The following is a 27,349-nucleotide window of genomic DNA, read 5'->3' on the forward strand; positions in this document are numbered from 1 at the left end:
AGGCTTGAAACTGCATGCTCTGGAGCCAGGAGAGGAAGGAAAATCAGATAAAATATACTTCTGAAAAGGATTTTGAAGTGAGACTCATGACTTTTTAATGGACTGGACTGATTTAATTCCCCTCGTGTCGCTGCTGGCTGGTGCAGCTCTGGCTTCTTGCTGTCCGGTCAAGTCAAGGGTCCTTCCCTGCTGCCACAGGACACTGCCCCAACCAAACTCCCGTGGTTCGGCTTCAGGGAAGGGCAAGGGATTCGTCTGAACACATGAAGCACTATATAGTGCAGCCAGGAATATATTTGAACTCTTGAGGTCAGCAGTTCAACATCACGCTGTTACGCCCATCTCAGATATTTCATTCCTTTTTCTAAGCGCTCATCATGAGACAGACCAGTGGAGGCACAGCTGGTTCATGATCTGGCAGATTCCTTCTTGGACAGTACACTGGAAAAGGACTTTAAAGGCTGCCATATCACTGCACTGGAAGAGGACCATGGGGCACGAGCGACCTGGAAGAGGTTGATTCGATCATCCAGCTCCAAAATCATGGTGGGAGGGATGGCATGGGATGATTGGTTTGGTTTTGGTGGTGTGTGGTGTTGGGGGTTTTTTTGTGTGGTTTTTTTTTTGTGTGTGTTTTTTTGTTTGTTTGTTTGTTTTTTGTTGGTAGGACTCGATGATCTCAAAGGTCCCTTCCAACCAAGTAGATTCTGTGATCCCTTCTGCTTGGAATGTGAGCAGAGACCACAAGAGCAGCTGTCTAAGTCATGCCCATATACATCCCTTCAAAACCACCTTCTTCAAACAAACACTGCCCTGGGAAAACAGCTGGTTGAGATGACCAGAGGTTTTGGGTGCTGGAGGCAGTTGGCCTTCATCGTTCTCAACTATGTGCACAAAATGGACTGTTACCTTCCACCCACCACGCACACCCGGCTTTCTTCGCTGCCATCGGCACAATAGTTTTTAAGGATAGTCTCATCATTGTTCACCCAGGAGAAAGTAATTGGTCAAATTTAATTCAAAGAGAGATCAATTAGAAAAGGTTGTGATAGACAGTTAGGTCACCAGCAACTGCTATAAATCGCAGGTAGAATTTCCTCCTTTGCCATATACCAGTTTGATGTAGGAAACGGCTCATTTGCAAGCTAAAGGTTTAATTAGGAGGAAAAAAAAAAAAAGGTCAGCAGAGATCAGATGTGAATTGCAAAGTGCTAAAGAAGTTTACTGCAGCGACGTATTTATTGAGAGCCGTGCTATAGATCTGCTCCCTCTCTGCCCAGAATGCTAATAGCACCCCTTCGAATTCTTCCTATCAACAGCAAAATCATGGATAATACGTGGGATGCTTTAAAACTGTTTGGCACCCGCTTTCTTTTTATGATAATCAAAGGGCTTTGCTACAACCCGGAGACTCCCTTACCCATCTCGTTACCCATCTCGATCGTTGTGGATCCTTCTTTCCAGGTAGGGTTTCCAGAATGTGACACCCGTCGGGTCGCTGTTTCCTCTCCCATCCGTCGCAATATGAGCTTTGCAGAGGGTATTTATTGCTCCTCCTCATCGGGGACATAGTCACGATGCAAATTGTGCCAGAAATACCAATATGATGAAAATTCATGGCGTTCCTTCCTCACCTCGCGGTGTTCTGGATGGTTTTTATGGGTGTGTAAAGTGCAGAAGTAAAGGGCTCTGTACAAGCTCTCCTAAAAGCAATGGGGGCACTAGTAATGGGATTACACGAGGGTTTAGCTCGACGGTGGGTGCTGCGCTGGCCCAAGGCTGTAGAGCCTGAAGTCAAGCCACCCCATCGATCTCCACTCCCTGGGCTGCTGGGATGTAGCTGACTGATAATACAAACATGAGGAAAAACTTCTTTACTGTGGGGGTGGCAGAGCCCTGGAAGAGGCTGCCCAGAGAGGTGGTGGAGTCTCCTTCTCTGGAGATATTCAAAATCCACCTGGATCCATTCCTCTCCAGCCTGCTCTGGGTGACCCTGCTTTGGCAGGGGGTTGGACTAGATGATCTCCAGAGGTCCCTTCCAACCCCTACAATTCTGTGATAAAATGCTCTGACACGCTGCTGCTCCTGCAGACAAGATGGGAAACATCATCACTCTATCTGCGTCTCCAGGAGCTCCATGCAGGTTCCCTGCTGCTCCCCACATCTCCAGAGGGTTCCCACCAGTGGGGACTGGCATCAGTGCAGATCTGCTGTGACTGCCCTTTGCTGGGACCTCACCAACAGGTGCAGATGCAGCTTCCAGCCCATTCTACACTACAGCTGGAGCTGGGAAGGGTTCAAGGAGTGCTGCTTCTTGGCCAGAATCACCAAGGGTCCAGGCATCCTGAGTTGTCACCAAGAACACCATGATTTGGGGCTTCATTAGGTGTCATACATAACTAAAGACTCGGCAAGAGCATAAGACAGGAGGATAATGCTGCAAAGGTCCACAGACAGCCACCAAGGTGGAGAGAAATCAAAACGGCAGCTGGATCTGGCTGGGAGAAGAAGAGCAATTTTTCCAGTCGCCTCCGTTTGTTCCAGTCTCACTCAGCCCCACACCGGTTTGACGAGAGGTTGCGATTTTGCTTTAAGCAACACTGTATGAAAGAGGACAGACAGCAGATCAGGCTGCAAACTGATGTAATTAAACAGGCAACATTAATTCCCAGCACCTGAGACTCAAGTCCTCTGCGCAGTGTCGATAACCCTAATTTCAATAATTTCGGCAAAGCAAACTGGAGGAACAATAGGCGGAGGACGGAGGAGGCTCTTCACTTCTTCTGGAGGATCAGAAACTCGCAGCAATTATCAGTCAACAGTTCCAGCTGCCTGGTAAACTGTTAAGACTAAAGCAAACACATCGGGGCTCTGAGGCTGGAAACAGAAGAGCTGTAATTATTTTGGAGTTTATAACTATTGCCCCCCATCTCCAGATACGGGGAGCGAAACGACGTAGACCCCGACGCATCCGGCTTCCGACGAAGAGGCGCGATGCTCCTCATTCAGAGATTCAAGTGTGCTTCTAGGAGGCTTAAGATTCAGGTGCATCGTCTGTAAAGCATTAAATTAACCGTTTCCTCCCGATATCAGACAAAAGCCGCGTTACCTTGGGCAAACCACGTTCCTGTTAAAAAAAAAAAAATCCGCTCCTACGAGCCTCGTGAGAGGAGCAGGAGATTCCCAGTTCTTTGCTGAGCATGTGGGGGGAGGAAACTCAGCTGTTCCGACAACCAGATGATGTTCGATATCACCCGGCCTGACTCGATAGAGATGTCAAACGGGAGAAGATAGCAGAAGTCCGCCTCCCAGGTTAATTGGCTTACACTTCGGTATATCCTGTTTTAAAAGTGAGGCCTTCAGGATGTCATCTGGACAAGGGAGTTGTGTGGGGCTCTATCCCGAGCCGTCTCGCAGCCTTCCCAGTGACACAACCCCTCGGAACACGGGCTGTATATATGGTGGGATTTATGGAGTATTCATTATTTTAATAGCACTTATTGACTCAGGGTCAAATATCTTTTTCCAACATTATATATATTTTTTTTTTTAAGGAAAGAGCCCGTATGTCACAATCTCATGCCTCATCTAATTGGATAAGTGTTTCCTTTGTCCTTGAAACCGAAAAGTAGACCGCGTATCCAGGAGCTACAGAATGAAAAAGCATCTGCCTTTGGTATTTGGCATGCCTCAATTAAAAAACCCGCTGCCTGGGCTATCTTTTATTATTATTTTTTTTAATTCTGACCAGAGCACTTCTGCTCAGAATCAAGCAGACAGTCCTGAAGGTCGAGCTAGGGGTATGTAAAAAAATAAAACCAACCTTAATCCTTTGGAACAAGATATAGCACATTAATGTTTTATGCACAAAAGAGGCCTGGATCCAGCAAAGCCGAGCTCGGAGTGGTGCTGGAAGCACGGGAAGGGCTGGTGGGCTCCCTCCCCTCCCGGCGTTCCCGTAAGCTCCTGCTGGAGCCCAGCTCAGGTCCGCTCTCACCACGGGAGTCCCCTCCCTCCCAGCCCTGCACCAATCCAGCCCTCAATATGCACGGAACGCTGCCATCTTTAAAAAATAATTGAAAAGGTGCACCCTGAAGTTCACTGGATCGATCCCTCTGAATTATTTTATTTAGAAGACACTTCATTGTGTCAAAGATTTAATGGAGGGGTTACGATGCCCAGCCTTCAGAATGTCAATGCATTAAAGCAGAGCGTGGCGGGGAATGTTAAAATCCTCAGCAGCGTACGCCCCAGCAAAACTGCCAGGTTTATGAAATATGAAAATTATTATCCAGAGTTTAGATAAGACATAGGCTGCTGGGGGAAAGCAGTAGAGGGGCCAGAATCCTTCTGCCTCTGTCTTATAAATGGTGGGATGAAATTCAGCAGCCCCACTACGGGCTCTTTTCGAGCGTTCCCTTCCCAAGCTGCATCTTTTGAAGTCTGTGTATTTTCACGTGAGCAAGTATCTCCAGGCACACTTGATTAAATACCTTCCCTTGTTATTTATTGCCCATTAAACAACCCATCTTCTGCACGTACCTTCACTGGACAAAAGATCTTTGCTATGGCTTGCAGACCTCAGCACCTCTTAGGCCAGAGGAGTTCACTGCAACGATCCCGAGGTGGGGCTGGAGCCGAGGAGCTCTGGGACAACTCCGGCAGCGCAGAGACGAGGGTTCTCTGCTCATTAAACGGCATTTCTGGTCTCTGAGAATGACCCTACTTTACCACAGTTGACACTTCTTGGTGCCTGCGACAAGGTCGTAACACAGAAGATGTCCAAAGGTTTTTCTCTCTCTCTCTCTCCTTGGGGAATATCTCTCTCCAGGCGCTGCAGGAACAATCGCGACCCACCAAAGTCCTGCCGGGCTGTAAAGTTTCAAGTGAAACGGAAGGGCGGGGGAAGGAATGACAAGTCCCTTTTTTGTTTTTTTTTAACTGAAATTCTCTCCCCAAATGGGTTTGGCAGAGCCCGGCTCTGCTGATCTTAAAGCAAGGTTTATCGTTCGTGCAGGCTGCTGCCCCAAGGGGGAAAAAGATCTTTGAAGTTGCTGAGTGATGGCAGGAGCTCCCCCCTCCTCTCCCTCGCACACATTTTTTAAGGGTGGAGACTGGGAGATGCTCAGCTGCCCTGAGTCAGGAAATTACATGACAAATTAAACAATTATGTGTTTTAGCGCTGAGCATCTATTTAGGCATTTAGAGTCAAACGTGCACTTAGCATGAATTCCACGGGCGTTTATACTTCTCCCCGTCACCTGTACTTCTACGCTGCGTTATTTTACTGCACGTCAAGAGCTCCCCTGGTCCGGTATCTACACCTTGAAGAGATTTCTTTATCATTTAACTTTATTACAGAAGGCACTGCCTGGACACTGTTGGAGTGACAAGGACTATTTCCTTAATTACTGTACATTGATAATAGCATTTACTCTGGCAGCTCCAGTGCTATTCAATCAAGCAAGATTCAATACAAAAAAGCTGATTTGCCAAAAAAGAGATTAGCATAAGTGCCTACAGTCACATTCTATTTTTGAAGGTAAAGCTGTGTCTGTGAGCTTTCTTGTGGGAACTTTATAAAGAGAGATTAATCTAGTTTATCTCCTTCAAAAGATATTTGGAGAAATAGCAGAGAGTCACTGTTTAGGCTCTTTTGGTAATATTATTCTATAAACACGTAAAATAAAGAACTGCACGGAAAGTGCTAATCAGCAGCAGGAAGGTGTATTTTTTTTTCTCTTCCATGGACGCAGACATTTGTTGTGAAAAACTCTATGTTCCCCAGTTTGCTATTGCTGTTCTTTGTCATTTAATCAAGTGGTGACTGTGGCTGTTGCACTTTAAAATTAAATGCTATTATTTATGGTAGAACTTGTTCTAGTTAAAACTGCAGACCTCAGCACTGCGTACGTTTGTAAGCAGAAGGTTAAGCAGGACATTTTAAATGGTAAAGCAAAGGGCTTAATCAAGGCTGAGGAGCGAAATGCAGTGGGATAACAGATATAGTAAATAGGCATTAATCACCACACAGGCTTAATCCAGGTATTAGGCAGTCTCGGGGCTAATACGAAGATTCACTTACATAAGGACCCATTCTACCAAGCCTTAAGTAAGTGAATAACTTTATTTTGGGGAGAAATTCCACTGATGTTGAAAGCCCTTGCAATATCAGGCCTACATTATGTCTTCGTAAAACGATCGTCACAATTGTTCTGCCTGAAGGGGGACTTCTGAGTTAGGAGTTAGGCACGTGGGGGTGTGGTTCAAGAAAGGCAAAAAATTCAATCGCCAGAGCATAAGGAGCCACTTTTCCATGTTTTTTTGGTTTTGGTTTTTTCCCTTGACACCGTCTATTACTGTGACATCAAAATCCGAGCTAAGCACTTCTTGCCAAAGATGGACCAGATAAAATCGCGAAGCCAGTATCATCTCATGGGAGGCAGCTCACTGTCTTAACGACAAATTTAGTGACTACAAATCCAGGCTTAGAACATAGTCCTTCCCTAGTCATAATCCAGCGCTCGCACCCTGGATTTGCGCTTAACGCCTGATGAACTAAAATTTCAGTTTCAAGAAGATCACAGCGCATCCATAGGTACGAAATTCACTGTACAGAAGTTCTTTTATTTGATGCTTAGCAAGATAAAAGTGCTTCCACGTTTAACATCAAAAATTCCAAATCTTTACCCAAAGGGACATGTCATATGTACTGAGGTACCGGCGCACAAACCCCAGCCGCTGGCCCAGGGTGGCTTTTGACATCCTGATCAATTTTTTTTTGCCTTACCTTGCCCTGAAAGGGAACAGACAGCCTCACAGTAAGCACCAGGCGACCTGACCTGAGGAAAGGGGACGGAGATGGACGCAGGGAATGGGGTAGATGGCCACGGTTTATCTATTCAAGGAATAGCAAGATGAAAAAAAAAAAATATATATATATCCACAAACCTTTAATTGTGAATGTAGGAGAGGGACAGTGATGTAACTGTTCCCAGGGAACACTATTCTTATTTTGTGGAGGGAGGTGAGCCAAGATACTTAAGCTCTAGAGAACCTTTAACACAGGAAGCTATTTATCATAACAAGCTTGGTTGATACTGCTCCCATACTGAACCAATTAGATTAGCCTATTTCGTCATACTTCATAACTTGGGATGATAGGTTTCCAAGCATGGTACAGTGCAGTAATTGAATTTTGATCAAACACACATGGCCCATAACCCAGTATGTGAAACTTTCAGAACAGTTCACAGCTTTTAAATATCCAGTCAACATGTTGCCAAAAGTACAGGATGTACTTGATGCAAGTGGGAGAGGAGGGGGGGGAGCACGAGTCCACGCCGTAACTTGGTACAGCTGTAAAACAAACATTTTTTTGTTCCGATTCTGTTCCTACTTTAGCAAAGGAGCTGGGAGGAAGACAGCGAATGTCAAGTAAGTCGTTTTTCTCCCCAACCCCCACACCTTCCCCTCCAGCCACCGGCGCACATTTCCCTTTTAACATTCTTAGATTACCACAACCTTTTAAATTCACTATACTGTACTTTCATACCGTATTAGACACACCAGCAATTATGTTTGTTAGCATGACACATCCATTGCTTACACTTAGTTAACAACATAACTTAAAAGTCGCATGCATCATCCTCTTAATAGGGTTATAATCAATGGGACCATGGAACGAAAGCCCTAAAAATTACCCCCCACCTCTGCATTCCCCAAGCTTCTGCTGCTGCCAACACAATCCATATGGTGGGCAGTCTCGTCAGGCTCCAGGTGAACGCTCTGTCGGTTCTTTGCAGGCAGTGATCTCCTCTTACATGTTCTTGCCATGTTTTCCCCATGGTAAACCCAAGGAACTTTGAAGAAGGCTCTGTGTGAAGGAAACAGAATGCATTAATAGATTCATTCCTACGGCTCTACTGACTGAGGGGGCAAGGCACCCACCGCAGAAGAGGTTCACAACATGGAAAATGCTGGGCCAGGCTTTTTTTTGAGTGAGTAATGGCTATCCATATCAAAGCCACTCTCTGGCCTACAGTGAAGAGTCTGGCACGCTTAAGCAACAGCGCAGGGTATCACCAACCTCTGCATATGGTGCTGCCAACTTCCTTCTCAGCTTTGAATGCTTTGACCTGAAAGGCAGCTGGAGGCAGCTCCGGGCATCTCAGATACCCAAAAGGGAAGCACTAGGGCAAGCCAGCGCCTTCGCTGTCATCGAGGTAGGGCAAAAGACGTAAAAGATGGGAATTTCTGCCACGGCCCTCTGAGGAGTGCAGGATCTGAGGGTTTACCCCAGGACCGCTGGTTGCACTCTGCGGATCCTCTGCCTCCGAGCTGCCCCACACACCTGCTCTGCAGCACAGCTGTGTCAGGGAGGCGGCCACGGGTTCCAAGGGGAGAAACGGTGCTTTTCAGAGGTAACAAAACGCACATCTCGTTTAGTCTCGCTGTTGGCTGGGGACAGGTATATTGCCCAACTGCAGCCACCACCCTGTCAGAGACAGAGTGCAGAGGATGCGCTGGATGCATCTCCCTCCCCACCCCACTCCCCACTAAGTTACGATGCTGCAGAGAAAAGAAAAAAAAAAAAAAAGAAAAGGAATTTGGTGTTCAACTTATCAGACTTGGACCAAGCCTCAGCTCAAACCAAGGTTAAATAGGCCTGTTCTAAGCCTCTTAAATATAGGATTTATATAGTAATTACAGTAATGGAAACTGATCTTTATAATTTTTATACTGCCTAAAATTCTGCTGTGTCATACGCATCTGCAGAGCCCGAGAACTCTGCTTCTCGGAGAGTGCACTGCAGTCCTGAAAGCAGCCATTCACATGTATAATGGAGAATTATCGGAGCACGAGTACGTTCGAGATTATAATGAAGCACAGAAGAGTAAGAATCAGAAATTCTGGGAAAAGCAAGGAGTTTGTATTTGAGACAAGCAGTATTTTTGAAACATTTTCTTTTGTTAGGAGTTTATGGAACGAGGTCTTCATCGCACACGGTGCAAACAGCATTGAGACTGCTCTTTTAATTCTTTTATTTCCTTTCTTTTCCTTTGCTACGGTCTTAGGTCTAGAGAGCGAGCGTGGTGCAAAATGCATCTTGGCCAGACAGAATCTTCTCAGCCACTTTCCAGTTTTCTCTGTCGTGCAAGGAAAAATACCGGAGCGCTAAGTCTTTGCTGTACCATAAAGAACAACTTCAGAAGATTTGGAGATCTGATAGGGGGTTTGGCTCCACCTTCAGGAAGCAGAAGGCAAAGAGACAACACAGTTTGAAGTTTCAGCCGTACTTTCTGCAGAAACTGAAGCCTGCAACCCCCTCATATCGACATCTACTGCTCCCCAATGCGTCTTTGCTTCATACCCAAAAAAAGATTCCCTGATCTGATGCCGTGACGTTTCTACATACTTGATTCAGCTCCTCCTGGAGGTACTTGAGAACCTGTGGCAGGATGGCCAAAGGTAGCTGATACATGAACGAGGAGAGCTGATATATGAACAAAAGTAAACGAAAAACAGCTTTGGCATGAAAAAATGAAGTTGCAACACACAGGATGTCATAGAGCTGTATCAAATATTATCAGCCATTTACACTGTCAGTGCAAAGGTTTCCATATAGAACGCAATTTTCTTACAATTCACTGAGATTAGAAGGGTTCTCTGGGTTAACACAGATGGATTGAGAAGAAGGAAGCAGGAAGAATCTTGATCAAATTTCAGTCCAGCAAAACACTTAAGCGTATGCCTAAAGCTAAGCTATTTTTTTCTCCTCAGATCCAGACAAGATGGAAACAGAATAATCTTTTGTATTTCACCTCTTGAGAGACTCTGAAGCAGGCTGAGCCCAGAACATAATAGTTGGTTAAAAATCATGACTTAAGTGAATTAAAAGGATGCATTTTTTTTAAAGAAGCCATATAGTGTCCATTTACAATAACGAAAATGGCAAAGTAGTTTGGAATGAAACTGAGTTTGAAAGACTATATGACACATTAGTGAAATAATAGGCAATCACGCAATTAGCGACAGTCCTATGAGGCAATGGAAATGTATGGATGCCTGTAAAATCCTGCCTTTGGGATTTCCCCCACTGGGTGCAAACCACCCAACCTTACTGTATTCAACATTGTTTTCTGGAGGAAACAGGTTCGAAAACTGCAGAGCAAGCAACAGGAATGGTTCTCGGTGCAGAAATGGACTAAACACCTAATGAATCTAAAAATAAAATAAAAAAAACCACTGAGAAAAGATGCGAGAAGAGTGAATAGACATAGCTGTGTAAGCAAATATAACTGAATATACTCTTGAGGAACAAAGGAAACAATTCTTGATGGGGTGACAACAGATGTTCTCCAAAAAAATTTCTAACGGAGCATTTCAAACACAAAGACCTTCCTGTGGAGCTGAGAAGTTTTACTGGCAGACATACAGTAATACATCTTTGGAAACATAATAAAACCTAACATTTAAGGTGTTATCAGGTCCTGAAAGCAGAAGTGATATCTTCACGTAATAAGTAGTGCGTGGTGGTGGAGAGGGAAACTGTTAGGATAACAAAATATTGTCACGGGAAGTTGCCATAGCGTAGCTGTGATTTAAACTGAAGGAGGAATAACCAGTCAGAGAGTTTGTTTTAAAATATCTCTAAATCCACTCTTTTGGAAAACAAGCTCTAAACACGAGTGAAAGATGCAGAGGTTGAACCTAACTGAACAACTACAATCCAGACCCATCTACTAATACAGCAAGCACACCCAAGTACAGCCACTTTCACACTGTGAGTGACTGCAGTGTCCAAAGCTGAATGTTTCTACCAGCTACTGCTCTTGCAGATCATGGTTAGGCACATTCCAGAAAATCCTAGAACGGACATAAAAATAAAAATAAGGAAAAAAAAAAAAAGGACAGGTTTATAGAGTCATTTGCACAATGACTGAACTGCACTGGTACTTAAGGAAGATTTGGATTTAACTCCTGGCATGGATCTGCAGCATCTCCAGCTTTATACAGGTTTTTAAAGGCTAGGCACTTCAAATTCTTTTTTTTTAAACTCTGGCCTTTACTTTTTATGTTATTTTTACAGATACAGAATAATACCTCTCTGTTTTGTTGGAATGTTGAAAGGATTCCTGAATATCTGCAAGGCCGGCAGATATCATTTTATCTGGGAACAAGGCAGGAGGATGACATAGTACATCATCTAATTATTTTTATTGCTTTGTGACTGTTTTGGGGAAAACAATCCAGAGAGATTATTCCAGTACAGTCAGAGCAATCAGAACTACAGAAACACGAGGATGGACGACAACTTGATTGACAGGAGAAAGCTAAAGCAGGCGGCAACGCAGAAAATCATCATAGGACAGACATTTTGATAAATATTACTGTAGCAAATTTATTATTAACACAGTGGGACAGCTTCACATCTCACATCACACTTTTCACAGCCCTTATGGTAAACATGCCATAGCTGACAATTACAAGATGAAAACAAAGACCTCACTAACTCTCTCCTGGCCCTGCAGTACTATCTGCTTACTAGGTTAACCCTCTCTAAACTCCAGTGAGGCAACTAAACAAGCATATAGAAACGCACGTGTGTTCAGATATAGAACATCATTCCAACAGTATCCAGTAGAAGTTCCAAAGGTGGCACTAATTCTCAAAAGTTTTACAAACAAAGGAGAGGTTTGGGAAAGAAGTGGAAAGTTGTCAGTACAAGACAGAGGACCAAGTGGAATACCATCTAAAGGGAAGAGAAGTAAAATTTTGCAAAGGTCTGGTCACCCGTGGCTTCATTCCGACTGCTGTGACAAAGCAGTGCAGTCCTGACAGAGCATGCACTGGCATCACCAACCAGAGAGCATCAGGATGAAAGGATTTCCTGGATTAGTTGACACACATCTTTTGTTTCTACAGAAACATTGGAACTTGGAATAACAAATCCTTCTTTCTGCCGGCTATTTGGTGTCTGGGGTTAACAAACTACCTGATGGACCTCATAACCATATTTTCATCTAAATCACACAAAATAGCTCCTGTATTCTTTTACGGATAATGAAGCACAAGACGGACTGCTGAAATCATTAAGTCAAACTCTCTGCTACTTCTACACATGGAGATACATTTTAGAATGAAATCCTGTGTGAGGAGTTGCCCAGGGCTATTTTTTTATTATAATGTCCATGGTATCTTCCCATTTTCGCAGTTATATTATATCAGCTTCAGGGTTAACAAACAAAAAGCAGACAAGTCACTGGATGATCTTAGCCATGAGATTTTATTTGATTCAAACATTTATTTTCCATCCACTTCCTGTCTATTTCTGAAAAGTATTTTCAGGAAACAAGCCTGACGTGCACAAAGAGCATTCAGTGAGAGAGACAAAAGGGAGATGCAACAAATATCAGGCAATGGAACGAAGCTAACAGAGTGTTCTTGTCTCTTTGAACTCACAAGTAAAACTCATGTTAGCAAGTATTCCAAAGCTACGTCTTTCTCATGTGAAGGGAAGAATTACCGTTGAGCACAACGTACTCCTTGTGGTTTATTCTCATTACGTGATATGTCAGGTTATGCAGATTTGGAAAGAAACAGAATTTCCTTACAAAGCTTTCTGTGAACCAGTCTTAACATAGGTCTAAAAGAGACTAAAACCCACAAATTGCACATTAAAAAAAACAATTTAGGAATCTCATTTTTTGTAATTCCCTTAAAAAAAATACTGTTTGTGGACACACTAATAACATTTCAAGAGTTTCATCTGAAAAACAAAAGAATCGCCCAAATTTTTGGAAAAAATCTACACTGAAGTTTACAGCACGTAGATTTCTCATTCAGTTATTGCCAGTTTTCATTAGAAAGTGAAGGGAATGTTTAAAATTGGTAAACAACACGAAGATTCTGTTGACGAGTTTTCTATCTCTGTGTGTATATACTTTTCTGGACAGGAACATGTAGGTAATCTCGGTTGTCCTAAAGACTTTGGTCAAACAACTTTAAAGGACACAGTTTTTTTTCGCTGAAACACAACTGATCTAAAGTAAGAACCTTTGAAGGGCTTTATTAGTACAAAGAATTCTCTTTTGTGACATTCTGTAGCTGTAAAACACACGCACCAATTTCTTTTCAGAAAAAGAAGGTAGGTATTTCGCTATGGATGGTAGCAAGGGAGGAAAAAAATAATCATCAAAATAAGCAGAACGATTATTTCCTATTCCAACCTCTGGGCACCCTAACACGCACCCTCCTTTTTTGTGGTGTGTCATCTACAATTCTATTTTTTATGCGCACACATGTCTACTGTTGATCAGCACTGATCAAATTTTGCAACTTCACCAAAATTTGTCTTTAAGCTTTGCAGAAATAATTATTTCAATTAATAGAATTTTCCAGGATACACCAGTGCCTGATTTAGGGCCATCTGGATTTTAAGTAACAGGACAGAAAGAAAGGTAGTTTCTGTGGTTTGGGATATTTAAGTTCATTTACAAGCTGCCACACATAGTTATAAAAACAAACCTCAAGTGTAAATCTGACCCATCCATACTAAAACTCTCATCAATTTCAATGGACTAAAGATCAGCATAGTTTTTCTGAACAACTTTCTCCACCTCCCTATAACACTCTAAATTACACTTACAGACACAGAACATCAGTGCAAATTGCAAAAGTCTGCACCTTTCAAAAATGGTACAACTTCACAGCAAACTTTGTGCTCACGGAAATAGAGCAGTCACAAAGAAACCTGGTGCCTTTGAGGTAAACTCATTCGCTTGAGGAATCTTCGTATTTTATCATCTTTGTTCCATGTACATTTAATAATCAGTTCTGATGAAGTGTAATTAAAGTCATCAGCAATTTCAGTGGACGACTGGATCCCTCTGTAAACATAAAACAGCCCTGTACATTTGTGACACTTACTGCCAGGGTTAAGGATAGGTCTGCATTTTCCTGAACGTTGCGTTGGTAATAGTGAGCCGGGTAAGCCTTGCCCCATAATAATCTATAATGTAACTAGAGCCATCGGAAGGTCCGACGATCTACAAGAGAAAAGGAACCAAGACTTTTCAATACGAAGTGAAATATACACTTCGTGCTAATGTCTCAATTACAGCTAATTTTCCCATCATAAAATTAGTCATGCTTAATTAGTCAAACAGAAACTAGATTTATTTTGAAGTTATGCTGTAGTTTAACTATTTTAGCGAGCGCTGTCTCTGAAGGAACATTTCCCTAGGGCTTCTAATCAACCAAATTACACAGCCAGGCACTGGTACTAGGTTAAGCCGATGAGGATTTAAGGCACAAAATCAGGCTAACAAATGAGTGGGCTCCAAACCACTTTTCTTGAACAAAGGAGGGGAGGCAGGAGAGAATTAGGTTGATGACAACTATCTTTGAAATACCGCACAGGTAGGGAATGCAGAGAAGGAGAGAAGATCATGGCTTTTTTGTTCTGGAAATGCTAAATTGATGCGGGGTCACCAGGGAGATGAATAAGGAGAGATGAAAGATACTCTCAGCTGTATCTGTAAGTGATCTGAGGCAAGATCACTGCGATAGCATAGAAAGGAATTTTGAGAATGAATATACTTTAAAAGACATGTATAGAAAGATGCATACTTTAAAAATATTTTTCTATAAACCCATATAAGCAATGTCTGTATCCATAATGCATTTTAAGGTCGATTTGTAATTCATGCTAAATGGATGCACTGTAACATAAGCCAATTTGGCAATTTCATGATGTCACAAGATGTCACCCCAGCTGGAGATGTAACCATCGTGAATCCCATGGTCACAGCTCTCAGGCGACACAGGACTTGTACTTAAAGTAGAGGCAGCAAAAAGAAAGCGGCAATGTCTTCTCTCCTGCGCCCTGCATGGCCACCGCAGAGGATGGGCTCCATCAGGATAAAGCACAGGCAAACGCAGAACTTCAGGATTCTGGGAACAGCAGGACAATCCATGCGAAGTCCAACACTCTGTGTCTTATAAAGAGCTCAGAGGTTCTGACGAAGTGAATTTATGGTGTTACAGCTTCCAAGCTATTCATTACAAGTATTTATAGACAGCTAACCTGGTTTTTAATGCAAATAACAAATATATTGATATTTTGTATCTATATTCTAGAACATCAATCTACAAACAAAGCTAAAACAAATACCTTTACTTTTCAATACACAAAGGTTCTTAAGGCTAAAATGCTAACAAAGAATTAGTAATCAAATCAAAGCTTTAACAAACACAGATTTGTATCTTGTTTGAAAGTCCTGACTTACCTGCATTGAAATAAGTATGAAATCAATTAGGCTACCAATTCCACAAAATCCTACAGTGCAGAACTTTAACAAACCTAAAAAATTAAAACAAAATGTAACTGTAGCTTTAAGACAGTCACTATGAATTTCACAGGTTTCTGGTGACAATCACATCCCAACTCTCTCCCCATCCTGCAAAAAAAAAAAAAAAAAAAAATATATACACACACACACCCACCTAGAAACAGACCTATAAATCTTTAATTATCCAGGAAAAAACCAAACCATAGATTCATATTTCTACATCCTGAATTCACTTTAAAGACTTTAAACATTAACAATTTATTTTTTTTAACATATAAATAATCTTAAACAAGGAAAGGCAAAAGTTGATAACCAAGCTACTGGAAATTTTCTTTTCTCTGACTGAGACGCAGACAGAAAAAATCCCAAATTGAGCTGCAAAATTTACTTACGAATAGAAAGAGAATTTCTACCATCTCATGAGTTGCAGCATATACTGATTTGATTTTCAGAACACACTACTTTGGAGAACAATCTCTTGTATCATTTTTATATTTTTGCTGAAATAGGAATTTATTTTGAATATATATACATATATATATAAACACTTCTTTTTAACTGGTATTCAAAAATGTCATTTTTTTGTACAAATAAATGAAACATTAATAGAAAATATACAGGAATAGCAACTAACAGATAAATGTTTCATTGGAAGTTGCCATGCAATGCAGACTTCATTTGGAAAATGCCTTCAGAAGGAGGCTGTCTTAAAATTATTATTATTTTTTTTAATATCAGTATCTTGTACAATGAATATGATACAATGAGTACTATATATATTTTAAGTAATGCATCAGCTGAACTAAACAAACATCTGGGTTATTCTGAGAACGAGATACTCATTGTGAATCCACTTGTCTCTTTACCCAGGCATAGACAGTATGAAGAGCAATGCACATCTGTTGCATTTAAGTCAGTTGTAGGCTACGCTGCTGAAAATACAGTTCCCTGCTCAAAAGCATGTCTTTAATGTGCTTACAGGGTCTAGCACACTTCTGCAGCAAGACAGAAAGCACGTTGATAAGATGAGCCAGTGTGGCATCCCAGAGCAGCTCTTCCCCACAGCCACAACGTGCTGTGCTGCACAATACCTGCTGGTAAAACCACCCGGCTGCTCTCCAAAGAACTAGCCTGACTTGGTCAAACATCTGAAGGTCTCCTGACCTTCTCCTCCTCCTTTGTGCTCGCCCTCTCTCAGAAGCAGCAACCTGTCCTGCACACCTTCTCCTCTCCCCCATGCCCTCTATAGGAGGCTGCACAGGGAAGAGAGTGGGGGAGTAACTGAAGGGAGAGCATCCCGTTGTCTGGATGCAGCTCCCATAGTTGACAGGATGGAACTGGCCTCATTTATAAACTCCTGGGAGACAGTTTATAATCTCTCCATGGAACAACAAAATGGTCAGAGAGAACAGGGAAAATACACCTTACAACCACGAAGACGAAAGAGCAGTAGCAGGATGGACTTTCAGCTGGTTAGAAGAAAAGCCTATGTGCATATTACAACTCTTAAATGTGCAAAAAACTAAGTATATAATTGTTTAATCCAACTTGTTCCCAGTTGGTGACGCGCGAGACTTGCAGGAGCCAGACATAGCTAGTTTGGGTATCAGTACTGGCAGCAGCGTAACAAACCATAAGGGAAACAGCCAGCTAAAGAAACGCCAGCCTTAGGAAATGACATTTAAGACGATTAAATAATGTCAAACTCTGGTGAACAGTTTACTTTGTTACTACCTGCATCAAGTTGCAGTCAACATTTAAGATATTTATTTGTGATGCTCCTTATACCATCTTCTCTCGAGCTCTGGTCCTGAACCTCACCACCAGTTGGCATTTTAGGAACCCAGCAGTTCTCTGACCATTGCTAGTTCCAGCAGCAGCTCCAGTTTGCTTGAGGAACTGGCTGCCCCAGTATGTTACTGGATGTAGAAGAACTGTTTCTGAGCCTGGCATATGTTTCTAGAGTGCAGGGTAAAGTTGATTTTTTTTTCTTCCTCCTCACTTCCCTCCCCACAAGCAGATCACACTGAGAAAATAAACTGCTCTAAAACACAGAGGGAAAAAATAGTGCTCTTACGCAGTAATAACTTATGGTTTGGTTCACAGTGTGTGGGAGAGGAAGAGGTTGCCTTCCTGATTTCTTCATATTCAATAGCTTGTTTATATTTGTGCTCTCTTTAAGCAAAAGAGAAGGAAAAAAATTAACCCAAAACGTTTATAGTCTTCATTACACTTGTTCAAAATATTTCAATGCTCTTACCTTTCTTACCCATTTTTTGCCAAGGCACAGATGACCTAAAGAAACCCCAACCAACCACTGTCAATGAAACCCATTTATGGAATTTTTTTTTCCCTTTTCTAATCTTACCTATTTGATTTTGTCTTTTTTACCTTTCAAAAGCTTGAAAACTTGACTTTGGAAGAGTTTAAGTCTTTTAATTTTGGTTACTGGATACAGTATATTCCAGAAGGGTTAACAAGCATGACCCATAAAGAAGTTCTATATAGCAACAGAAGATTTATACATCTACATTAGTATATTACAAAACAATTACCGTAAATTATTATCCCAAATCAAATGATGTAACAAAAAGGTGCACCTTATTGACCACTTCCAAAAATACATCTTTTTGTGAAACAGGTGGAGCTAATAATTAGTAAGTGCTAATTACAGAATCTCAGGGAAAAAGACACAGATATTAACACAAGATTATCAAGAAGGACAGACCATGTTATTAAAAAAACAAGGGTTTGCATTTAAAGGGCAGAAACTCAAAATTCTTAGCTGAAGTGACAGTAACATGTATAGCTTTTTCCAATTCATTGCTCCATGCTATCTAGATTTGCATTTACTCCATTTATCCAGCTCAGAAACAAAGCAAATCCCAGCCAGTGAAAGTAGTTCTAACACACCAAGGTTTTTCCATTATTTAAAAGCCCAGTGGCACCACCACGCTGGGAAGCGGGTCCTAAAAACACCAACCAGAGGTAAGTCTGATTAAAGGTCCCAGCTTCTGCAGAACTCTTATTAATATTATGAGCGTTTGCCAGAATAAATTTCATATCCCAAAACACTAGGTTTATTGCAAAGCTTGTCCACTGTTTGTCCTGGTAAAATCAAGAATCATTTAAGTAGCTGGCACATCAGTCAAAACCACTTCTGTTTCAGTGCCTCACAAAGAATGCTGTGGTAAACATCAATGCAAAGCAAACATAAAGCAAAACTATGATTAGCAATAATCATGTTTGCTTATTAGGATTTTAGCTGTTCAACAACTATATATCCATTTGTCACCACTCCAACAGATTAGCAGGCTGAGGATAATGCAGGATTTTATCTCACTTGACAATAAACTGAGGATTCTAGGTATAAAAATTAAAACTAGGAGTGTCAGCCTTCACTCCTCAAAATATACACATACAACTCAACCATAACAATAAGCTTTGCCTCAAATAAAACCAAAGAAATAAACTTACCTAATGCAGGATAGCCTAGATAAAATCTATCTGCTCCCAACCATCCAAGAAATAAGGACAGAGCCACTGCCACCTTGTAGGAGTATCCATTTCTGTCAAAAGAAACAAGTAATGTAGACAATGACTGCAAAATATATTCACTCATATTTTTGAATATTAAAGCAGTGACTCATTTGCCTGCTGCTTAAAAAAAACCCAGAACAGACTTGTTATTTATCTTCAATTAACGGACACAGAATTGATAATATTAAGCTTTCAAACCAGGTAGGCATCCTCCTTAAAGCAACCTCAGCTGTTGCAACTCAAGTATACTCTTGCAGAATACCGATTATTCTGAAACTAAATCACGATTTCTTGTCAAGAAAGACAAAATTCAGTTGCTGATACATTCCCAGTTTTACAGAGCATTTCCTAACAGTTCAGTCCCACTGAGACAACCCTGGAAAGCGAAGAGGTGTGTGAATACTGTCTGTAGGCATTAGTCTCACACGCGGCCAAATCAAGGGGAACAGGACAGACAGGTGAGATGTCAGCAGAGACAGTAACCGCAATGAGATCTGAAGGAGAAATGAACCATGGCCACGGGCTGAAGAAGCTGCAGGAAGGATTCAACAAAAAAGGTAATTCCTGTATCCTTTTACTACACTCTTAACGGCACAAACTCACAAATGAAGGGAACTGTTGAGACTACAAAGACGTACAGTGGTAGAGAGGTACCCAAAAGTTAAGCATCCCACGGTTATCCCATACAAAATACACAGATACAACAGACTCTTTGAGATTTATACTAATCAGCACCGTTCGTGCCAACAGCTGGAGTGATGTGGCCACTAACCACCTCTAACTTTCAGTCATTGCTCATGTGAATTTTACTCTAATAAGCAAGCTAGAAACATAGAGCTATCAATACTAGAACTTGCCGCATCCTTCGCTGCATTGGCGAACAGCTAGCTTCTGAAAACAAAAGCAAACCCAAATGTAATTAGAACTTTAAAAATATTCAATAATTCACTGTTTTGATACGTGCACTACTGTGTGCCAGCAATTACTTAACAAGCCCAAATTAAACTCTTGGTTGACATTTGAATAAAACATAGAGTTTCAAAAAGACAGTAGCTAAGAAAGGTCCAAGTACCTTTATTAAGCACTTTCAATGCCAAATAAAGATCTAGCTTTTTGCTTATTATCTAGATTTACTGACTTTAAAACTTAATGGCAACATTAAGTGATTAAATCATGACTCTTACCTCAATATTTGTTACTTAGCACTTATTAGCAACACAGAACATACTGGGCGTTCCTGGAACCTAATGTAACGTAAATTAGCATCTTTAGAAATGTCGTTTCCACTGTAAAGAACACTAATGGTTACATTTAAAAGTTGAGGTAAACTGTTGGAAATTGTTTATCAACTACGAAGTGTCAACAACCCTTCAAGGACACTAAAGCATAAAAAGAGCTCTTACATAAAAGGTGGGAACACAGTTTAATTTGAGATGCTCCTGATCAAAACCAGTAATAAGCTGAGCACTGGCCTATGCACTGAGATGCTTTTAAAAGCAGACCAGTCGGCAGCCTAGTCACCATCAAACTGACGGGCAGAAGAAATCCAGTACAGAGTGGAAGCATGTTAATACTGTATCAAGGCCGCATGCACTCAAGTAGGAAAATAACACATTCCAGGCACCTAAAGGAATCTCGTAAAGGAATTGGGTAAAAGATGCAATTTTCTTTTCAGTTGCTCTTCTGAATTTTTCTTGCTTCTCAGCCTCATCCAATCTTTATTTTTTTCTGCAAACACTTCTTCCAGCTGTCACGTTAAAAACATTTTTTTCCCCGCCCTCCCACGCCAGCTGATAATATGCAGGTACTGCTGTAGGTCACAGTGGTTTCTGTGCTCAAAGACCTGTGCACGCTGAACTTCATGGGTTTCACAGCCCACCGTCTGATGGACACCTTGAGCAATGGACATTTCAAATCTGCAGAATCAGGGCCTGCACATATTAGGCAAAATACGATAGAGTGCCAATTTGGGGAATTCTAGAATTTGGCAAAAAAATCTGCCTTCAAAACATCAAATTAAAACCAAAGCAAAGTAATCCGGACTCCCAGTACTTCTTGGCTTGTTAGCCTTTACAAGCTTTTCCTTGAACTAATACTAGGAGCAACTGGAACACATCCACTTACACAAACATACAACATCTGCTGGTCTTGCTCTAAAATAACTGGATCCCAGAACTGTTGGTGAATTACAGTTTTGGCTAAGGACAACTTGCTGATTCACTCCTTCCAAAACTAGGGATAGAGATGAACCTGCTGTCCCCATGCTAGAACAATCCTGCTATGGAAAGATGCCTTCTCAAACCAATTTTCTGGTTAAACGATGTGCAGTTATTTCTGCCAGAAGACAGTTACAGTTTCCATCAAAACTCAGATAAGATGCTGGAAAATCTCCAAAAAGCTGTAGGAAGGGCAGTCCTATTGTTGTAATATCAGGCTGGAGATTCCTGCTTAAAATAATGTTTCTAACACTTAGGTAACATTCAAAATGTCTTATAAAAGGCTCATAAAATGATCAGTGATTAGACTGCTTTTTAAACAAGTGTACATATGAAGGATAATATTAATCTTGCTGCCATTTTTAGCTGGCTTTGGGGCTTTATCAAGGACACGCTTGTGTAACTCTTCCTGCATTCACAGCTGTATTTTACTGGAATTTTTAGCAAGCCCATAAAGGCTCCTCCTCCTCTTCTGCCATACTAGCAGCCATGGGACTTGAAGAACCCATTCTTTTGGTACTGTCACCATTGATTATTTCATCTAGTCACACAATCAAGTAATAGACATCATAACAACAACGACATTTTTCTGCCTACATAGATTTGAGGGTTTAATTAATAGATGTAAAGAAAAGCTACATTTAAAAATGTTTCTAGAAAATACATTAAGCCAAAAGTGTACATACACAAAAATCTCCAAACCTAAGAATTACTGTCTAGTCCAAAGAGGAAGCAATTTTATTAAACAAGTATAGCTCATCTTATTCTCAATCCCCATCACAGATGGGACTGAAACGCAATTGTTTCCGGATAAAAATGTGACTGAAGTCTAGTTTGCTAGCATTTAAATTTGATTAGATGTAATAATATGTTTTCTTCAATTTGCTGAGCCTTGACTGTTGAGAAGACTAAATACAGAGAAAATATTTATGAAACTAAGAGGCAGAGCAGTACTTCCGAGTTAGGCAAATTATTGAGTAAGTATCACATTAGAGTTATTTGCTCACTAGTGTGATAAGGAATACCCAGCAAATATTAGCAGAGTTTTAATTTCCAAAGATTCCAGTAGGACAAAAGAAAAAAGCTCCTGCGTGAATCCCACAAAAAGAAGAAACAAATGGTACTGACAGGTGTTCGCTGATCATTAGCATTGGCCAGTTGGAACATTTATTGGTATCCAGAGCTCTCCATTGCTCACAATGTGCCTTAGAAAAACTAGGTCCATCATTTTCACGTTTCAGAAACAGGCTCTTAAAAGACACAGAGGACTTGATTAAATACAAAGGGTGTTTAAAAATAGAGAACCGTTCCTCTAAATGAGATTTTCTGAGGAACTGGAACGAGGCTTAAAAGTCCCCCAATATTCATGCATACTACAACTTAAGCTGCAGCTACAGGCAGACTTTAACCTGGCAGGAACCAGTCCTGCCACTGAAGAGAGCAGCCCAATCCAGCCCTCCTTTCTCCACTCTCTCTTATCCTTGAGTTGCCCTCATCCTTGTGCTGGCACAAGGACTTGAAGTGACTATACTGTGACTCAAATTGCGGAATTGATCCAAGTTAGCTCAAACCCCTATCAGTTCCCCGATTCAATACACAGTGGGAAATGCCAGGGAAAAGGATGGAGAGGTGTCCCCAGACCGATCCTTCCAGCAGCTGTGCGGGTTTTAAGCATATGTGCAATGTAGCCTTAGCATTTGGGGCAAATTTTTGCCAGGGTAACTAAAGCAAAGGTAAAATACTAAGGAAAAGCAAAGATACAAACATAAGTAAACAAAGAAAAATGAGTCCATGGCTGAGACAGATTTACTTGTAAACATGCATGTTGTATCCTTATACTACAGTGTTCATTAGAGGATTAAGTACTGGGCAACATGTGTACAAGTCTGCCTTACTTCTCTTTTTCCTTCTGTCAACACATCATACTATTTTAGAAGAAGTTCAATGCAAAAACAAAGACAAATTATTACAAAACCCAACAGTGTACTTACACATTGCGACATGTGATAGGCTTGTAAAATCCAACTTCATGTCCCGTGAAGACTTTTTCTATGCCAAGGTGATCTCTGCAAGTAATATTTGGTGCTGGCAGACATTGAACTGAGGACAAAAAAATTATTTGAAATTAATCAGTAACCAAGTAACTGTACATCAGTAACTGTAGCATTTTTCTGACAGGACACAAGTGAAACATACAAATGAAGTTATTCTGTGCGACAGTCTTGATATATTACTTTTAAAACAAATATTTTTTTAAGCCAGTCCTATGACCAACTTGTCTTTTTGAATGATAGATATTAAGCAAAATATACAAATCTAATTGCTGCCCTAATTCTGTTGCAATTTCCATTTTGGTTCTGTTATTAGTCAATGGGAAATCTGAACGTGACATACAGAAAAGACTTTCATCACGAGAACAGTCAAATATTGGAACAAGCTGCCCAGAGAGGCAGTACCATCACCATCCTCGGAGGTTTTCAAGATCCAACTGCACAAAGTCCTGAGCAACATGGTCTGAGTTCAGTGCCAATGCTGCTTTGAGCAAGAGGTTGGACTATGGGACTTCCTGAGGTCTCTTTCAACCCAAATTATTCTATTATTCTAAACTAAGGCTTGACTCTTCAGAGAGCCAAAGTGGAAATCACAGCAGAAAGTGACATCTGCTAGAAGTTTGCAATGTATTACCAGAATATTCATCGCTCTCCAATGCTGAAGTCTATTGTACTAAAGGGAAAGATCCCAGTCCTTTACCCACTTTCTATCAGTTTTAAATATTTGTGAGTCCTGTTGGTTGGTTCCAACAGAACAGCAAGACAGGTTCAATATTTCTTTCCAGATTCTCCCATGATACCTACAAACAAAAAGTCCAGGATTTGGATATTTTTTTTAAATATCTATCCATATTGCATAGGGACCAAAAAAAAAAAAAAAATTAATTTCAGTCCAATAGTAACAGCCAAAAAAAAATGAGCTATGTGGACTTATCTGCTATAAAGTCCTACATGGATGTTACTTATCAAAGTGCCTTATCTAAGACAATGACAAAAATCTACATTATTTCTTGTAAAAAAAAATTAAGCAAAAAAAGCAGTGTGTTCTTTTATTTAGAAGAAACCCACAGCAGTTTAAATATATTGATAAAGGAAAGGACACAATTTTCCTGTCAATGTCATCCAGTAAGACTTGAAATCTTCTACTCAGTGAGACTACTTGGATGCTTTGAATTAAACCCCTATTTGTTTGGGTGATGGATCCCAGAAAGATGTTCACAAACAGTCGTGCTTCAAGCACAATCCAGAAGATTAACTTTTTATTACTCAGATAATACTGAAACAGGAAGAGACTCAAATACTGTGAGAACAATTTAAAACTGCTGTGTGTGTAAAATAGTCTATACAGACACAGAAAACATTAATTAATTTAGCAATTTTCCCCACTCAGAAGCTTATCTCCTGTTCAGATGTATAGTGTATTAAATAGAATCACGTGGTAACTGGTTAGACAACTAACAATTTGAGTTGTGATCAAACTATAGAATATTCTTTCTGTTCACTAACTGGACATTTATAATGAGGGACATGATGTCAAAGATGATGTAAAGGACTGAATAACTTTAAAAAAGGATTCATTTTGGATAGTACTTTAATCCAATCTCTTAAGTATTTGGAAAAACTTCACTATCCCTGAGCATCCCAGTGAAGAAAATCATTCAGTATTTATGGAAAAAAAAAGACAACAAGCATAGACATGTATGTTAAACATGAGTGCACATAGAGCAAAACTCTTGTGCTATTAGCCAACGCAGAGGCTATTTATTTCAATGCCTGAGAACATCAGAAAAGCTAAACATATGTAGTAATCCAAGTGATCAATTTAAGGATTTTTTCTGTTGTACTCCAAACGTACATCAGAACTTAACAACAAAATAAATGTTTTCAAAACAGAGCCTCATGGCACCAAAGATTCCTGATGGAAGGCACCATGTTTCCTTAAAAAAAAAATATTTAAAAAATTGAAGATTTTGAAGGCTGTTCTGTCACCTGTCAATTCTTCTAAGTATATGCAAAATCAGTATGACAGGAGTGGCTTGTTGTAATCACAGTAGTGCAGGACGGAGCCTAGAGGATATAACATACATTGAAGAGATTTACCAGAAACCTCGCTTATAAATGTGCCAATCAGAGACAACGTATTTATTCATTTTTAGTAAAGCATCCAATCCACACAAGTGTTTTAGGCTTTCATACTAATGATATTACTAATCCCATATTTTATAAAGCTCATTTAGCAGATACACAAATGCATAAATTGAACACTTCCCTGGAAAATGTAGCTACTGTCAATATATGTTAGAAGTTAGAAATCCTTACCATATGCTGTGTGATTTGTACAATTCATTGGTTCTTGTGTACTATTGTCTATTTTAGGCTCATCGCACATATACGTTCAGGTAATTGAGGAAAACATTTTTCATATGAAACACTACAACAGGTGTAACTGATTTATTCCACCCTCTTTAAACCCTGAGGATTTAAGATGCACCTTGATGTTAGTTTTCCTTCCTACCCATCCCCCAAAAGAGGAACCGCACATTACCATACAGCAAATCTGCTAATCCAATTTAATACACCAATATATCGCATAAGCTCCACATCTAATTAGTGCTGCAGTCAGCACTACCTAAAGGAACTACAATATTTATCAGTCAGGGCCTCTGTATTTGAAGACAAGGTAGCACGCCTAAGCTAGTCTTCTTCTCTTATTTCAATATCATAGTACCTTTAAATGGAGGCATTCAGTTGAGAAGATTAAATCTATAGTAACATACAAAATTCAGAGAACACCTAAAAATGAGCATCTAAAATGCTAGGGATTTGGACTAGAAAACACCTGTGCAGGAACTTAATTCCAGAGGTCTGAACTCCCATGGCCAAGCAAGGCAGGAGATGAAGTTAGCTTTTCCAAGATTTGCTTTCCTGACACTTTTGATCTGCAGCTACATCAGTAACTGTCAGCTACCATCAACAAACATTTTCTGGGGAAGGCCTGAGGCGCCTTTGGAGAGCCAGGAGCCTCGCAGCTCTGGTCTGTAACACCTGCACCCTGCTCCTTCACATTGTGGAGGAAGGCTCAACATTTTGCAAAGCTGCCACGTCCCACTCGAGTGTCCTGCAAAAAAATAAGAAGGTGGAGGGGTGGGGGAGAGGGGAGCTCTCATCCCATGGGGTTTTCTCTTTGAAAAAATCAAACGCCACACCTGCACAAAGGCACACACTGAACGACCCCCAAAATAACCCTATGCCGCTGCCTTCTCCTGCTCCTTCCAGCCGAGACCCCTCAGGGCTCCTTCCTTGAGGCTTCCCCCTCCCTGTCAGGCACCTCAAACCCTCCGCCTCCCCCTTCCCCTCCACCCGAGGCGGCCGGGCAAGCGGAACCCTCTCTGGCAAACCGGGCCCAGGGCGAGGCGCCGCCGGCCCCTCCGCCCTGCCGGGCCCCATCGCCACAGCAACCGAGCCCCCGCTGCCCGCCCCGGCCGCGCTCAGGATATTGCCCCAGCCTCAGCTCGTCGCACTTGAGCGGCGGCTCCGTGCCCGTCGCTCCCTCCACGGTTGCAGCCGCGAAGCAGAGGAGAAGTAGGATCCGGGCCTCCGCCGCGCCTCTCCACCTCCCCAGCCCCGCCGCCGGCAGCCGCCCCGGCCGGGCGGCCATGATGGAAACCGCCCGCTGCCGTCAGCTGACTCGCCGGTCCCGGCGGAGCGGCGCGGCCCCGCGGCGGGGGGAGGCCGCCCTGCCTGCCGGGAGGAGCGGGATGGAAACCCCAAGCGTTGTTCGTGGGCTCCTGAGGGGGCTGGTTTGGGATTTTTGTTTTTTGTTGTGGGTTTTTTTTGGGGGGGAGGGGTGTTGACCTCAGCAAATATGGCTCCTGAGGCAGCTAATGGTCAGCGCTGAGGGCAGAGCGTGCCCTTATTCAAGATGGCGCCGGCACGGCCCCGGCGGGGGGACTGGCGGGCTCGTGCCCTGAGTAAAGATGGCCGCGCCCGCCACCAACACCTGGCGGGACGGCGCCCCCCTGCCCTTACCCAAGATGTCGGACGTGAGGCGCCCCGCCTGGGCTCTGGTCCTCGGGCGGTGTATTGCTAAAAACACTATTTATTTTATTTTTTAAATGAATACTAAATGCCTAAAGTAGGCAAGCTTTTATCTTAATCAGCGTTTGCTCTTCATAAGGTATTTTGA

The 27,349-nt window shown here is 41.6% G+C and overlaps 1 protein-coding gene across 1 annotated transcript; it reads right to left on the reverse strand.

The window, feature by feature from the left end:
- Positions 1-6,600: 6,600 nt before the first annotated feature.
- Positions 6,601-26,835, reverse strand: TM2D1 (TM2 domain containing 1). The gene is made up of 7 exons (XM_074152198.1): positions 26,661-26,835; positions 25,483-25,556; positions 23,104-23,212; positions 18,834-18,925; positions 15,294-15,367; positions 13,933-14,051; positions 6,601-7,876 (listed from the first exon to the last, which is right to left on the reverse strand). The coding sequence occupies exons 1-6, from the start codon at positions 26,819-26,821 to the stop codon at positions 13,941-13,943; spliced, it is 621 nt and encodes a 206-aa protein (XP_074008299.1). The 5' UTR covers positions 26,822-26,835; the 3' UTR covers positions 6,601-7,876; positions 13,933-13,940.
- Positions 26,836-27,349: the final 514 nt, after the last annotated feature.

Source organism: Numenius arquata, chromosome 8, assembly GCF_964106895.1.
Source record: "Numenius arquata chromosome 8, bNumArq3.hap1.1, whole genome shotgun sequence".
Taxonomy (NCBI): Eukaryota; Metazoa; Chordata; class Aves; order Charadriiformes; family Scolopacidae; genus Numenius; species Numenius arquata.